The sequence below is a fragment of the Podarcis muralis genome, chromosome 10, assembly GCF_964188315.1.
Source record: "Podarcis muralis chromosome 10, rPodMur119.hap1.1, whole genome shotgun sequence".
In the NCBI taxonomy this organism is placed as follows: Eukaryota; Metazoa; Chordata; class Lepidosauria; order Squamata; family Lacertidae; genus Podarcis; species Podarcis muralis.
In genome coordinates, this window is record NC_135664.1 from 10,172,443 (window position 1) to 10,189,998 (window position 17,556).

Here is a 17,556-nt window from a genome sequence, read left to right on the forward strand (position 1 = left end):
GAACTATTTTCTTTTCTTCTTCCTTTTTTGCATCTAGCCCCTTATGGCTGGCTAAATGCTGGCGCATGTAGATTTTGCTATCTTACAACAAAACTGTCAGACTGCTACAGCTGGATTGAAAATAAGCAGAATTATAAATGTGTGTTGCTTTGTCATTAGGTTGTAAAAAAAATTAGATTTCGAATTCCTTCCAGAAATGGAGTTTTTAACAGATTGTCTATTGTTGTAAGCTCTGGTTGACTCTTGCAGGCGTAACAAAATGGAATGATCTTTCCACAGAATAGCTAATTACTTCATGTCTCTGGGCACATGGTTAAAAGAGGCCCATGCATTTTTGCAGAAATCCACTCCCTACTACCCCCAAAATAATAATAATAATAATAATAATAATAATAATAATAATAATAATAATAATAATAATAAATTTAATTATTTATAACCCTAACCCTAACCACTATGGGCGGCTTCCAGAAGAATATTAAATACAATGTTCATCCAGTATTAAAAGCTTCCCTAAACAGGGCTGCCTTCAGATGTTTTCTAAAAGTCCAATAGTTGTTTATTTCTTTGACATCTAATGGGAGGGTGTTCCACAGGGCGGGTGCCACCACCAAGAAGGCCCTCTGCCTGGTTCCCTGTACTTTCCCTTCTTGCAGTGAGGGAACCGCCAGAAGGCCCTCAGCGCTGGACCTCAGTGTCTGGGCTGAACGATGGGGGTGGAGACGCTCCTTCAGGTATACTGGGGTGAGGCCATTGAGGGCTTTCAAGGTCAGCACCAACACTTTGAGTTGTGCCCGGAAATGTACAATGTAGGTCTTTCAGGACCAGTGTTATGTGGTCTCGGCGGCCACTCGCAGTCACCAGTCCAGCTGCTGCATTGGAGGACTGCGTTAGGCATAGGGAATATGTTCTTGCCTGCATAAACTTTCTTTTTCTGCCTTCTGCCATGGTCAACACAATCATGACGTATTCTGCCTGTCACCACTAGAACCATTGAAGCCTTAGAGATGTCATCAGGATGGTGTACTGATCAGCTGTTCAATGTGATGTACACCAGGATGGTGTACTGATCAGCTGTTCAATGTGATGCCTGCACTCCATTTTCTTTCCAGATCACTGAGATCTGTTTAGCATTTAATGAACCTTTGATCAGCATGGGGGCCTTTTTAATTTTGGGATTTTTGTGGCTTGCTGTGGCAACCTCCTTTGGGTTCCATTGACCTCTTCGAAATATGCTGGATTCATTTCAGTTACTCTGTCTAGCACTCATTTCACAATTGTAGAAATCAATCCTTTAATGTGGTCAAACCATTACACCCCAGCTTCACCCCAAGTTACAATACATAATCTCCTATATGTCTCTGTGCAGTTTTACTGAAACCTAAACCAATATTGTGTGTCCCAAAGGATGCCTAGTCACGTTTCCATGCTGTTTGTGGGTGCTATGCTATCGCTGTTACATTGAATGACCTGTATGGGTATATTGGATTCTTAATTTCTCAGTAACCGAAATATATATTTCCCCCTGACTCGGCACCATGTTTAGCAGAAAGCTAAGTTTAGCTTGGGACGCGGGTGGCGCTGTGGGTTAAACCACAGAGCCTAGGACTTGCTGATCAGAAGGTTGGCGGTTCGAATCCCCGCGACGAGGTGAGCTCCCGTTGCTCTGCCCCAGCTCCTGCCAACCTAGCAATTTGAAAGCACGTCAAAGTGCAAGTAGATAAAGAGGTACCGCTCCAGCGGGAAGGTAAACAGTGTTTCCATGCGCTGCTCTGGTTCTCCAGAAGCGGCTTAGTCATGCTGGCCACATGACCTGGAAGCTGTACGCCGACTCCCTCGGCCAATAAAGCGAGATGAGCGCTGCAACCCCAGAGTCGGTCACGACTGGACCTAATGGTCATGGGTCCCTTTACCTTTACCTTTTTAAGTTCAGCTATATCTCCACTCCTTTTAAAATGTTACTAGTCCTGATCTGTTCAAAATGAAAACAGTTGAAAAGAGAGCTGTTGGCAGGCCAGCCATTCTGTTAGAGAGACAGACAAAGACAGAAATGCCAGAATGGCCTAGCATTAATGTGGGGTCCTTGAAATGGTTAGGAATCTTCCTTTGGGGCTGTGAAGTTTCATGGTCAGGACTTGGATACCTCCCTATACCCGAGGTGTCAGGGCATTTATAACATAAAATCACAATATAAAAAGGGACCACGAGCAGGAATCTTTTGCCCAGCATAGGGCTTCAACCCATGACCCAGTGATTAAGAGTCTCATACTCCATATTCCGCCTTTCCATCTAAAGAGCTCAAGGTGGCATACATATTTCTCCTCCCTATTTTATTCTTACCACGACCTTGTGAGGCTGATGCGGCTGAGAAACAGTGTGTTGCCCCAAGGCCACCCAGTCAGTTTCATGGCCGAGTGGAGATTTGAACTCTGAGCTTCCAGGTTATAGTCCAGCACTCTAACCACTACTCCACACTGGCTTCCTGTAATGGTAGAGAATCTTGTTGGTTTCCTGCCCTGTCAGGTAACAAGAAACCTAGTAAAGGTAAAGGGACCTCTGACGATTAGGTCCAGTCGTGGCTGACTCTGGGGTTGTGGCACTCATCTCGCTTTACATGCTGAGGGAGCTGGCGTACAGCTTCCAGGTCATGTGGCCAGCATGACTAAGCCGCTTCTGGTGAACCAGAGCAGCACACGGAAACGACGTTTACCTTCCCGCCGGAGTGGTACCTATTTACTTGCACTTTGATGTGCTTTCGAACTGCTAGGTTGACAGGAACTAGGACCGAGCAATGGGAGCTCACCCCGTCATGGGGATTTCAACCTCCAATCTTCTGATTGGCAAGTCCTAGGCTCTGTGGTTTAACCCACAGCGCCACCCACGTCCCTAAGAAACCTATTAGGCCTCTGTAATTGGGACTCATAATCTGGGGAACCGGGTTCGCTTCTCCGCTCCTCCACCTGCAGCTGCTGGGTGACCTTGGGCTAGTCACACTTCTCTGAAGTCTCAGCCTCACTCACCTCACAGAGTGTTTGTTGTGGGGGAAAGGAGATTGTTAGCCGCTTTGAGACTCCTTAGGGTAGTGATAAAGCGGAATATCAAATCCAAACTCCTCCTCCTCTTCTGTGTAATTTCGTGAACCCAATAATACCATGCTTGCAAAGATATACAAACAAACATTCTTTATTTCAGTCCAAAGACCCACAAAAACAGTTTTGAAAGCAAAATACAGCAGGAATACCGAGAAAACATTCCAAGGCAGTCGCTATGTTTTATCCAGAGCATGTTGATTTCTAACTCTTACTACCTCCGAAAGAAATTTTGTCACGGCCAGGGTAATGTCATTTGTCTTGTCTTTGAGAATGTACATTTCCCGCATGTGACTTGACTAGGCTTTTCTGGCAATGCTCTTGCAAGACTTTTGCTAAGAACGGGGAGTGAAGATAAAAAAATATTCTGCAGATGGATTCCTATTAGATAAAATGGAGATCCATCTAAGATTATTTTTCAAAATACATTGCACAGTGCCCTGAAAATATGCGGCTTTGTATGTGATTTGACGTATAAAAAGGGAGAAGAAGGGAAAAACACCACCCGTCCAATTGTTAGCTTATTTTCTGCATCCTTTCATGAAACTGCTTCCCCTGGAAAATATGAAATTAATCACATGGAAAATATATCTCCCTATGTTATCAAAAGATTAATGGAAGATTGTTCTGTCAAAGTGTCACCTTTTCAGTTTCATCTTGTTGAAAACTGTCATCCCTAGTTGACCAATTTTAAATGCTGGCAGTGGAGTCCAATATAACTATCACTTATTTTCTATTTTTAGAGGCTGGTTCTTCCAGAACTTGACAAGGTTTCTCTCTCCCCCCCCCCCCCGACTAATAACAGAATTGTCAAAGAAATCAGCTGTAAAAGACGACATTTGCTGATTTGTTCAGGGTTGAAGCATGGTACGTTTCTGGATCCACATCTGTGAGATCAGAGATAATTTCGAGGGAGATGAATAAAAGAAGTCATGCCACACTGTTCCAGCTTTGAATATTGAAATGTTCTCAGGGTGGTGACATTTTAAAAGGCATTGCAGGTGTGCTACATAAAAACAGGAAAAATAGTTTTTGTGTGAAAGCGAAGTATCGCCATTCAATCTGATGCAATGGCATAGAAAATTTGTTTTTTACGATGTGTTCTGCATGTGTGTGTGTGTCACATATCTGCTTTAAGATCTAGCTATTCTCATTGGTGTGTGGAGTGACCTTTTTTTGTCTAAACACAGTTTAATCTTTTCTATGAATCATGCTTGTGTTCTGTTTGATCTATTGGTTGAAAGGTCAGGGAATGTGAAAGAAAGGTTAAAAATAAGATAAGAATGTTCCTTTTATAGGCAATTGGCTTGCAAGAAACTCGCAGACTCCATTGAAGGATCTAAAAATATAGGGAGGAAAAATAATCCCTGAATTTTTGGTCTTTCTAGTTGTCACCAAGAAAAGTAAGAAAGTTCAGCATTAAATCAGACTACCAAGATTTAATAAGCTGGATCTTGAGTCATTCAGCATATATTGATTGTTTTCTTGTAAGCAGTAAATGGAGAGAGGAATTAGAACTGTTAAACGACCAGGTAGAGTTCGTAAGTGACACTGATTTATGGCATATATAGAATGTATGGCTCCAGATTCGCCCAATTCAACTTATCATTGGCATTTTGAAGTATTTCATGAATATACATTGGATTTCCACTGAAAGCTTTTTACACACACATTTATAGATCTATACTCATTGTTACTGCTAGTATCCCATAGTGTTAAAGAGCCCAGCAACAACATTTTAATATTAAATTATAGGTGCAATGTGTGTAATATTTACCATAGTGCTGATGTATCCAATGTCCTAAATAATGTGTACATTCCTGTTATTTCCATAAGCTGTGAAGGGCCAGAATTAGCTTTCCATAGCTCATGAGATTACTAGCTGGTTCCTATTCCAGGTGCTGTCGAACTCCAATAGTGTCTTGAGCAAACATGTTTTGAGCAACTAACGGAGAATCAAAGCTGTGAAGAAATGCCAAACTGTAATAATTTTAACAATTGAATGATAGATTTGTTTATTCAAAGGCACGGGAAGACAAAGGTAAATAGAGCCCATACTCTCACTTCCACCACATGTAATAGGAACATTTGTGCATGTTTCATGCTGTTCTATTGAGCTGAAAGGATAATAGGAATGTGGTCTATGGCTGTCAGGGACTGGACTGAGGAGGAATGGTGGAGACCGCCACCTCCTCCTCTTCAACCATCCAGGAAGACAGTATAGATTTACAACAGTGGTTTGCAGAAGGTCATGGTTCTGGCAGAAGAGGGGCAAAGCTGGGAGACAATGGGAGAAGAGAAGCAGAGCCAAAGCAGCTGGCTGACACGCTATCACTAGAAAGCATTCTCCCAGAGCCCGGCGAGCAGTGAAAGTAGGAGAGCAGAGAGCTAAGAGGCAAATGGCCTTAAGGTCCACCGTAAGGGGGCTGGTGCTGTTGAGGATTGAGAAGGGAAGGTGGGGTGGAGCTTACTCGGAGCAACACTTGGAGACACCACATTTCTAAGCCTCTCTCTGTGAATATTGCATAAAAGACTTGGTAAGTGCTTCTTGTCTATCAGTTACTGGCAGCCCGCTGTGGTGAGGACGGATCGGATTCCGGGAACCAAACACTGGCTGCATCATGAAATGTAGATTACATGGTTGAAATTAGGGATGGATAAACTAGTTTTTCTGACGTACCTTCTTTTCATAGGTGTTCACTTGTACAGTGGTACCTCGGGTTACATACTCTTCAGGTTACAGACTCCGCTAACCCAGAAATAATGCTTCAGGTTAAGAACTTTGCTTCAGGATGAGAACAGAAATCGTGTTCCAGCGGCATGGCAGCAGCAGGAGGCCCCATTAGCTAAAGTGGTGCTTCAGGTTAAGAACAGTTTCAGGTTAAGTACGGACCTCCGGAACGAATTAAGTACTTAACCCAAGGTACCACTGTAAATCCATTAATGTCTGCTTTCACATTGTGCATTCTTTAATGAGACATGGACATTGTATTTAAATATGTGTATTTAAATTTGTTTAGCTTGAAAGCATTTTAAAACACATTTTGATGCATTTTTGAAGCAAGAAAGGTGTTGGAAAATTCAGACAAGTGTGAAATCCAATGGTTGTCTTTCCAATCCAAATATTAGTGCAGGATCTCTGGATCAGGTCAGTTCATATTGGAATTTCCAAAGCTCAAACATGCCTGCGGTTTTTCTGGCTCTTGAGTTGCAGCGGTCATAGAATCATAGAATTCTAAAGTTAGAAGGGACCCTGAGGATCATCTAGTCCAACCCCTTGCAATGCAGCTGTCCCATCCCGGGATCGAACTTGCAGCCTTGGCATCGTCAACACCATGCTCTAGCCAACTAAAGGGACCCATTCATTATCTGTTATTTTCAAGCCTTTTGGATAGGAAATGGTTGCAAAAATAAGCTCTGGGAAACACAAACACAATTAAAATTGAGATAAAGTATCTTATACCTCTTAATAAGTATCTCGACCTTTGCTCCATCTGCGCTATACATTTAAAGCAGTATCATTCACTTTAAACAGCTCCAAAGAATCCTGGGAACTGTAATCGTTGCTTGAACCCATTACTTGAATATTCCTATTTTGTAGCAGCTATGCACGCTGAAGGGTTAATATGATGGCTATGTGTTTGCCAAAGTTATACCATTGCTTCTTTCTTGCAGCAATGTAGATTGCAATGTATACAAGCATTTTTAAAAACAGACTGAAGGGGCCAGAGTTCCCTGTCGTAGATTGTTGGAAGCCATGACTGATGCAAGATTAAAGGCGTATATTCACTTTGTTCTACTCCGTAGCTGCCTTAGAAAACACCTTTCCAGTAAATATCATTCACCTGTACTGGAGAAAATGAGAGATGGGATCTGCAATGAAAATACTTAGATTAAACCTAGGTGTTCATGAAATGAACAAATAACAAGAAAGGCGTATGCACAGATCTAGATAAGTAAATTCCAGATGAGAAAGATGTAACAAATAATTTTTTAGAGTTGTCTCCGCCTCTCTTTTACCATTCCCACATCTATTAACAGCTAGATGAGTTTCCATCCTTACCAATTATGGTTAGCTAATGTATTTGGATTTTTGTGCTAAAAATCGTCACATGTATGCTTCCGAAAAGCAAGTTTTATTTTACCTGTGTGCATGCAGATTTTCAAGATCAAGCCATTTCAGAAACTGTCACAAGTAGCAATGGAGTTCAGTCGCTCAAAAAACCCCCCACCCCAAATCACCCTGACATTTACTGAAATAGTTGCATTATAACCTATTCTGCTGTCTTTTTCTTCTTTTCCCAAGGAACTGCTCATCTTTCTGCAGAACTTGCCCACGGTGCACTGGGGAGACGAAGATATCAGTGTCCTCCTCGCAGAAGCCTACAGACTGAAATTTGCATTTGCAGACGCCCCCAATCATTACAAGAGATGAAAGCACCAGAAACCGTATACAGCCAATCTGTCTGCTGTGGCATAGGATCATTTTCATTATTCTGGTTGTGCAGACACGCAATTACTCGCTCCTGATTTCATACGAAGCGTCCCAAAATAGTTCAGCAAAAAATATGTGGTTGGTGGATTACCAAAGAAATCGGCAAACAGGTCATCAAGAAGATTGTGATTGACTTAAGTGAACGTGGCTACAAAAAAAATCGAGTCTGCTTTTGTTTTTATTCTCCCTTTTTCTTTTTATAGTTACTATACGAATGAAGAAAGTGTTTTATGTTCATTGGTATCTAATGACTTATTGTCTTGTCTCCATGAGCCTTGTTCCTAGTTGATTGTGTTCATTATTTTGATGGAAGTATTACTAGTCTCTGGGGTACTTGTGAGCTAATAGGAATGATCTGTCTTGAACAGAAAATGAGGGCAGATGTGTATTAGGCAGTAAGGTCATCTAAGGGCCACATGGACTTGCTTTTGATTTTGGTTTGTAACACAATTTTTAAAAAAATTCCTTTTAATGTTATCTTTGTTTACAGCGTGAAATCTAGGAACACAGATTTTAATGGAAAACAACATCTAGAATTTGAAAAGAATGCCACCTACTTGGGTGCTATGCCCTGTGGTATGCAGATAGTTTTGCATAAATTATTTCACTTTGAAGTGTCTGAACTGTACTAACTAAAAAAGAAAAGAAAATAGATTTATTCTGCCATAATAATGTATACATAATTTAATGCTTTAAAACTATCAAATATTTTTTCAGCCCATAGACTTTTAGCTTCAATGCTTTTTTCCCCCCCAGTAAGATTTTTAGTTCACAGTGAATATATTTTAATACGTTATTGCCTTACCTGGAATTTCTAGCATGGTAGGAATACTTGACGGAAAAGTCATGTATGCATTTTTAGGCCTTCCATCCTTGACATAGACTGGCTTGAGCATGGAAGAGAAGCACAGATGGATACAGTCACCTGATAACCAACAACCAAGATTCTGCCGCACTTCCAGAATAAACTATGAATTTTGCACTGTGTAAGGGAAGGTGACTGGTGAAGACTTGATTCCAGTCTGATCTCTTTCTTACCAATCAGGTTGGCTGACTGGTTAACATGCCAGCCAGTGTGTGTGTGTGTGTGTGTGTGTGTGTGTGTGTATGTATAAAAAAGGAACGTGTCAAGTCAATTTATCTGGAGGAAGTCACCTGCATACAATTGACATGCACTTAAGGATTTCGCACAAACCGATCGGGAAGCTTATCTCACTTGAAAAGCAACTAACAAAATTCTTCCGTTATTTTTGTGACTTAAGTTCTTAAGTTGTGACTAAGTGGCAACACTCCATTCACTTTTTGTAAAGGCCAGTTTATCCAAATAGCAGGGACAGGTAGTAAAGTTTTTTCCTGTGCTGTATCACTTTAGAATAAAGGTATGGGATTGAATATACAACGTAAAAATTCATTGAACGTGGAAATCTGGAAGGCTAGTATGAATTTTTTCTCCCTGATACGCTAGATTTCTGTGTGCAAGTAGGTTTGTTGGAGGAGCATTCTAGAATGTGCCTGCTGTCCGAAGTGTGATTGATTCTTGTCGATCAAGTGAGTTTGCATACTGTCAACCCCAAATTAATTTATACTGTAAATGGAACAACTTCTTTTCAGGAGTTTTCCAAGTGTGCCTTTAAGTCATTTTTGGTTTGGGGAAGTTTTTTTTGCCTTTCAGTTGGCTGCATAAGTTACCTTACTGCTTGCCATATGTATAGATGCCTGAACAGATAAGAACCATAGGCAAGATTGGCCTGAAAATGTGGAAGATGCTTATTCTAAGAGGCTATGAAGATTTCTTGAGGATTAGTTTCCTTAAGGTATCATTTGCAGATTAAGTTCAAGTGTCTTAGTATTGAGCTGTGCATTTAGATTGCTTGGGGACATTTGACTGTGCAACACATCAGTTTAATAAGCAAGGTTGTTCTGTTACTTTCGCAGTAGAGAGGTGTGGCCTTTTTCACAGCGATAAAATAGTTGTGATGTTCCAGGACAACAATAAGAATAATTTGGTGGAGTTGCATTACCTGGGAAAACTTACTGCACCATTACTTAGGAGTAGCAGCAGTAGATATGCTCCCCTTATCTTCCATGCAGGGATTTGCTGTGCATGAGAATCCAGAACTATTGCAGCCTTACTGAGCATTGCTTTAGCTTATTACATACTAATACTGCAACTAGAGATAAAATTCTGTGACATGGTTTGTCATGTCTACAGGTCTTAAGATGTGTCTTTCCCAAGCATCAAGATAACTTCTCATTCTGTGTTCAGTATAAGATTTCTCTCTTAAGTTTCTCTCTTTTAAGTTTACAGTGTCATTGTGCCTAACAAAGTATCTGCCAAGAACAGAACACGCAAAGTAAAAGGTAGAATACAGAAAAGTCTGTTGATAACAGTGAACGTTTTATTTAATAGCAAAAGGAAGAAGAAATCAGCTGCAACATGCATTAATGATGGGGCTTTTTAAATATGTCATTATTTATATAGGAATTTGAATGGTGAGGCAGGGGTGCAGACAAGTTTACTGTGTAAGATGAAAGTATACAATAAAATGTGTATATCTTAAAAACACACACCTTTCCTCTGTAAAGATCCACTGAGTTACCATCTCAACTTCCAAGCTCCCTTCAGATCTCTTAAGTGTTTCTCATTTAAGAATTGAACGCTATCATGCCGCAAAAAGGATTTACATTTGTAGGAGACAAATCTTGAGCACATTGGTAGATGAGGGTAGAGACTTCTCTAAATGCATAACTTTTCATTCTTATTTTATATAAAAAGGGGGTATTATACAGACAACTAATTCCATGCATACTTTTCCCTATATACTATTCTATATATTCCCTATATACCTTTTTCGTAAAGGAGAATTATGCTTGGCTTTTGATAATTTTGTATCTCAGGTAAGTGCCATCCCAACCAAATGTTATGTGGAAGAAAGGTTTCCCTCATTTTTATACTCCTTTATTACAAGTATAAAAGTAAAAAGCAAAACAAAACACAAATAGGTATCTAATAGATATTTTTATGTTGATATTTTTCAGCATAGAAAGAAATCAGGACACCTCATTAATTTAGCCTGATTTGTAATTTAATAGAGTTCATACAGGAGGCACTCTGTCATAAACGCAATATTAGCTAACAGCTATAACAAAAGAACCGTACAGCACAGATAACCAATTTATTTCTATAGTATATGCTTAGAAGTGTAAATAGTAAGCAATATATTGAACTATGTAAATACAATACAAGAAAGAATATAACTATCTTGCATTCATCTGTACATCTTAAATATAACAAAACTAGTCTTTAATTTCTTATGGAAAAACTCATAGATTTGTATTTAACTTGAGAACTCTACAATAAAATGTAAGTACCCAAGACTCACTCACTCTCTTTCTGTAATATATATTTCTGAATGAATATAGTATCTGGTTTAAAATGAATAATCCAACTCTTTGTGTCACAATAACGAGGTGTAACTGAAGAACGGGTAAGATTCAAAAGGTGTCAGATGACATCTGCAATACTATGTCCAGTTCTGGGTACCACAATTTAAGAAGGATGTTGACAAGCTGGAACGTGTGCAGAGGAGGGCAACCAAGATGATCAAGGGTTGGAAACCATGCCTTATGAGGAACAGTTGAAGGAGCTGGGTATGTTTAGCCTGAGAAAGAGGAGACAGAGAGAATATATGATAGCCATCTTCTTATATCCAAAGGATTATCACATGGAAGAAGGAACAAGCTTGTTTTCTCCTGCTCTGGAGGGTAGGACTCGAACCAATGGCTTCAAGTTACAAGAAAGGAGATTCCAACTAAACATATGGAAAATCTTTCTGACAGCAAGAGTTGTTCAACAGTGGAACAGTCTTTCCCAAGAGGTTGTGGACTCTCCTTCCCTGTATCATGGTCCGGTCTACGGGCAATCGAAGTCCGGACTGAGGACGTCGGGACCGGGGGCAAGATGGGGTGGTAGCAAGAACAAGAGTCCAGAAGCCAGGGGTCCGAGGGTCAGGAAGCAGGGAGTCACGAAGTCAAGTGTCCGAGGGTTGAGAAGCAAGGAGTCAGGAAGTCGAGGTCTTAGGATCAGGAAGCAAGAAGCCAAACGCAGCAAGGCAAGAAACGTGTGGCTGGCAAAGAGCTGAAGGGAAATGCTGACCTTATATCCCTTCCTGGCTCTTGCCACCAGGTGCAGTGAGTTACTAAGTGGCCTCACCTGTGCAGCTGCACCTTGCCTCTCCAGAACAAACTTAGGAAGGCCCCAGTCCTGCGAAGCCCTACTGGTCACAGGGCCTGGCTCCTGCACGCACTCCTGACACCCTGGAGGTTTTTAAGCAGAGGTTGGATGACCATCTCCCATGGATACTTTAGTTGAGATTCCTGCATCGCAGAAGGTTGGGCTAGAAGAAGAAGAGTTTGGATTTGATATCCCGCTTTATCACTACCCGAAGGAGTCTCAAAGCGGCTAACATTCTCCTTTCCCTTCCTCCCCCACAACAAACACTCTGTGAGGTGAGTGAGGCTGAGAGACTTCAGAGAAGTGTGACTAGCCCAAGGTCACCCAGCAGCTGCATGTGGAGGAGCGGGGACGCGAACCCGGTTCACCAGATTACGAGTCCACTGCTCTTAACCACTACACCACACTGGCTCCTATGATTCTATGAAGTTATTGGTGTTAAAGAAGCCATGTATAAAGACCAAAGAAGAGTTTGCATGCTGACAAATATTTAAGTATAGCTAGAAGCACACAAGGTGTGGAACCCAACCAAGTTGTCGTGCTGACGGAAAGACTTCCGTACAACAAAACTTTAAGAACTATTCTGCTATAGCTCTAGAGAGAAATGGTATGGAGTTGAATGCAGCAAGCAGGAGAAACAATGTTTGGGTTAGCCAAACTACATTGCTTGGTACTAATATCACTGAGGACAGCCTTCAAGAATTACTTTGCGCTCTCTGTGGGTGAACACGATCACTTCCTCTGGTTTTAGTTTGTAAACGAAGCTATCTCTTAAGTTTCCTCTAGATTCCAGAAATCTCTTGAGCAACATTCCTCTTCATGCCTTTGGCTGATCAATATTCTACAGCCTTTTCGTTGTGTCTGTGGGAAGGGGGATGTTAATGTTTTGCTGCTTTTTAATTATTTACTTGTTTTTCTCCTGTATTTTATTCTGTGAACCGCCCTGAGATCTATTGATGAAGGGTGGTATATAATTCTAATAAATAGAATAAAATAAAATATACATTTCAGCTCAGAAGTAAGCCCCATTCATAGAATTATAGAATTGGAAGGGACCACGAGGGCCATCTAGTCTGACCCTGAATATTTTGCCTAATGTGGGGCTCGGACCCAGGACCCTGAGATTAAGAGTCTCATGCTCTACTGACTGAGCTAGCCCACAGGATTGCAGCCTCAAACTCTTCCTCCCCCCCCAAAAGAAAAACCGAAATCCCTAGCGATAATACCTTTACTACTTGCTGTGGCAGGGAATAGGAGAGGAGTGTGGCACTAAGATGCCACGTGTGTGAATTGTACATGGGCTTCTCTTTATTGGTAAGCTACATCATAGTGTCGGAATAACACCTGGGGTCACACGCAGCCCCCGGGGTGAGAAAAACCTCTCCAGTGTCTTCCTGATGAAGCGCAGCCCGGAACGTCCACAAATCCTTAGTCCCAGCGACGCACATCAGAAGACTATGTGCACGCTCTTATCAGCTGTTCAGCAGAGTACAGTGGTACCTCGGGTTAAGTACTTAATTCGTTCCAGAGGTCCGTTCTTAACCTGAAACTGTTCTTAACCTGAAGCACCACTTTAGCTAATGGGGCCTCCTGCTGCTGCCGCACTGCCGGGGCACGATTTCTGTCCTCATCCTGAAGCAAAGTTCTTAACCCGAGGTACTATTTCTGGGTTAGCGGAGTCTGTAACCTGAAGCATATGTAACCTGAAGCGTATGTAACCCAAGGTACCACTGTATAGCAGAAACAAAGTGGAGCATTGGTGTGTGTGCATTCTAAGTACTTATTAAACAATATTTACAGAATAATAATAATAATAATAATAATAATAATAATAATAATAATAATAAATTAATTTATTATTTATACCCCACCCATCTGGCTGGGCTTCCCCAGCCACTCTGGGCGGCTTCCAAAAAAAATATTAAAATACTGTAATACATCAAAAATTAAAAGCTTCCCTAAACAGGGCTGCCTTCAGATGTATTCTAAAAGTCTGGTAGTTGTTTTTCTCTTTGACATCTGGTGGGAGGGTGTTCCACAGGGCGGGTGCCACTACCGAGAAGGCCCTCTGCCTGGTTCCCTGTAATGTGGCTTCTCGCAGTGAGGGAACCGCCAGAAGGCCCTTGGTGCTGGACCTCAGTGTCCGAGTAGAACAATGGGGGCACAAAGCAATCATGGCGTCTCTCCTCCTCCTCCAAGAGACAGAGAGAGAAAGTACGACAGAACAATCACAAACGGAAGAGAGATAAGACAGGCTTCCGTTCTTACACTTTCCAAGCCTGGAAAGTAAACACAGACGTGTGATATAACAATCACATATCCAGCAACAGAGGAGTGAAATGCTAACATCCTCCCCCTTTTCAGGTAACCATGGCTGCATATGCTAACACAGCCGTTACACTATTAAACATACAGTTGTCATACGCATAACAGACTCCTGTAGTACCTGTCTCTGAGACCATTTGCAACTGGTCTGGCCTTGTGCCTGACCATCTTGCCCTTGAGGGCACACTCTGTACCTCTTGGAAGTTTCTAGGTTCAAAGAACCTGTGCTAAGCTGACAGCCAAGAGGCAAAGACTCAGTAAAATACATTTGAGGATGTATGTTCAGCTGTGGACATGGGAATAGATTGTGTTGTCTGTATTTCAAAGCCTATGTTAAAACGCACAGGCAAGAAACTGGAAGAGAAATAGGTGTGCCAGCAAAATGTGTCCATGGAAAATTAGCCTGCTCTCTTCTGGATCATGAGCTGAACGTGTGAGCCTCACTACCTAATTTTGTTCACTCATTTGAAATTCCTGGTGTATGTCTAGAGTAAGGAAAGGTTTTTATCAGAGAATCCAAAGCTGGATTTTATCCCTCCTCTCTAAAAGTCTATTTTATGGAAAGCATAATAAGTTAATCCAGCTTTGGTTGGAGCCCTACTGAGAGGAATCAAAAGAGATATATAGGTTTATCAAACGCTAAGGAGAAAATAATAACATTAATCATTTATTTGTGTCTCCTCATGCATATGTTGATTTATTATTTCACTCTATAAACCTTGTTTGTTAGCAATTGGTGTATAGATAGCAAAAGTCTCGGTGTCTAAGATAATGACAGTAGTCTTTCAATTTCAAATTATCTCGTACCCATTAACCAGCAGGGTCACATCAAGGAGATCCAAAGGAAACACAGATTTATTGAGGAGGATTATTGGGGGGGGGGCGACGACTTTTTCATTTTCAACGACGATTAAAGAAATCTCTGAAGAATCTATTATATTTGTTTCATCTAGGTGTTTATTTGTATTTGTACTTATATTTATATTTATATTTGCTGGAAGTGGGGATCATTCTATTGGAACACAAAGGATTTAAAGCAAGACAATGCAATGCAACATAAATAATAAAGTAGTCGTTGGGCAATCTAGCAATCAACTTAATTTTGTGCCAGAAAGAGGTTACCACTATCAATTGAGTCATTGTGGTCTTTCTATTGCAGGGTCACCAGCCTCACACTTTGCATGCACAAGCATCCACAAGGCTCGCTCTAGGTTCCCACAGAGGCTGACCCCCACCCCCCAAAATAAGCTGAAGAGAAGCAATCTGTTGTTGCCAATATAGCGTTGAGGTATCTGCTTGGTTTCGGTGTTGTGTGGTGCCCATGACAGTTTCATCAGCTGGCGAATGTGTCCACAGGAGTAAAAAGTTTGGTGACTCTGTTTCTGTTGTTGCCTCATGCCACTAAATCTTCCACAACAGTTGGGAATGAGAGTAGCTGGGAAAGTTAGCCACAATGCCCCTCCATCTTTCTTTAGTTATAGTAGAGCAGGCCTCTCGATTTACCGGTCGATCGTGGGATGTCCCTGGTCGATCCTTGTTGATCGCGGGATCCTGATTCCTCCCACAAAACAAAACAAAACAAAACAACAATTTTGGCTCATCCCCAAAAGCTCAACAACTTTGATGAAGCTTTCTCCCCAAAAAGCTCAACTACTCTGGTCAATCCAATGGGTAGATTGCAGTCTCTTGACAGTTGGACAGCCCTGTAGTAGAGGAATGCGGAAAAAGCAGAGCTGACGGTTTTCTATGTGCAAAATATAGCAGGTAGGTTTTCTTATTTTGAGGAACTATCCAAACCTAACCTCATAAACACCTAGTGTGATTATCAAATTCACTAATCCTGGATTAGTAAATTTGAACTGCAGCTCATCTGTCTTTCCCTCTAAATCTGTGGTTCCCAATGTGGGGCACACACCCCACAGGGGGGAATTTGATTTTTAAGGGAGGCAATTTGAGAATGAGACCAAGTTAATGGCCTTTTAGGTTTCCTCCACATGAATAGGAGTTCACTTTTTGAATAATAAGAATTATATGTCATGGGGGGGGGGTGCAATCAGGATTTTAGAGATGCTTAGTTGGGACATGGCCAAAAAAAGGTTGGGGACCACTGCAATGAATTTTGTATCTAATATTGTCATACTTTCACCATACGTAGAGCCGATTCACTCGCAACGTCGTTTCCATTGCTGTGTTCATTTTTCAATACTTGATGTCAGCTGGGTATGGGAACAGACTGTATGAAAAAAACATAGAAATTGATGCACCGCCTAAAATTTCTACTTGGGGTCTTAAATCTTCGAGAGCACATTCAAGTCATCAGAGCTTCCCTTGATGCTGTCCGGCGTCAAATCATCAACCCTAATGGCACTTCCAGGCAGTCCAATTTTCATTCTCAATAAGCGGAAGTCATGGAAACTGCCCCTTGCCCTGTATTTTTTTGGGCCACATTGTGCCCACAAAATATCTCAACAATGCTCGCGTCCATTTGTAGTCCATCAAATTGAGTCCATCAGTGGCGCTGAATGAAAATGGACCAGCTCAATTATAGCTTCATTGTCTCCTAGAGGAGCTTGATGTTGTTCCTATGCTCCCATTTCTCAACACATATCCCAAACTGCACATTGGGTTGTATCCAACACTAGTCATACTCAGGGCGGATTCAGTGAAATGAATAGGCATGACAAAATGAATAACTATTCATTTCACTGCATAGAACTTAGCCTGGATAAAATTGATTGTGTTTCAGGCATCAGTTTAACTTTTCTGCTGCAATGTTGAAATTTTAATCAATGTTAATCCCGCCCCGGGTTTTTTTTTCTGTAGGCAGTGTTTCTGCTTGGCTCTCAGTTAAAGCCTCTCTTTTGCCCTCTGCTCGTTTATTTGCAAAGCTTTCTAGTTCAGAAAGGCAGAGCGCAAGACCGTATTAGCAAGTGGCTTCGCTGGACTTCGTAATAATCCCAGCTGGCACCTCTCCATTTTTCTTGAGCTTTGGTCATTGCATTATTATTTCCTAGGCATCTGTACTGGAGCCAGGCACACATTTAGTGCCACTTGTCGTGGTGTGATCAAAACGTGAGAGGGGTTGCCAAGGCAAGAGGGAAATTATCCCTTGCGTGGTCCATAGGGTCACCCTTAGGATTCTGGTAATGAGCTTCGCTTACAATAGAACAGTCTTTTGCTACTTGGCAAAGTTCAGCTCCCTAGACAGCAATCCTGAGTTCCTAATTTTGTCAAGCTCAGGAAAATGTGCCAAAGCATCATGTGTGCCTGCTACACGGAATAATTACAATAGCTTCATTTGAACTAGAAAGCTCTGCAACTTCTGTTTCTTCTTTTTTTTTCTAGCTTGGAGATTTCACATTAGGAGGTTTCACTAGGCAGGAAAACGGTCTCCGCTCATCTTCGAATCCATT

General features: G+C 41.4%; 1 protein-coding gene across 1 annotated transcript in view; it reads left to right on the plus strand.

Moving 5' to 3' along the window:
• TBC1D22A (TBC1 domain family member 22A) overlaps positions 1–10,960 on the plus strand; it is a 112,135-nt gene extending 101,175 nt beyond the window's left edge. The window contains exon 13 of the mRNA XM_077935818.1: positions 7,396–10,960. Within this exon, the coding sequence (XP_077791944.1) occupies positions 7,396–7,524 (129 nt within the window). The 3' untranslated portion in view covers positions 7,525–10,960. The remainder of the gene's footprint in view (positions 1–7,395) is intronic.
• The last annotated feature ends 6,596 nt before the right edge of the window (positions 10,961–17,556 follow it).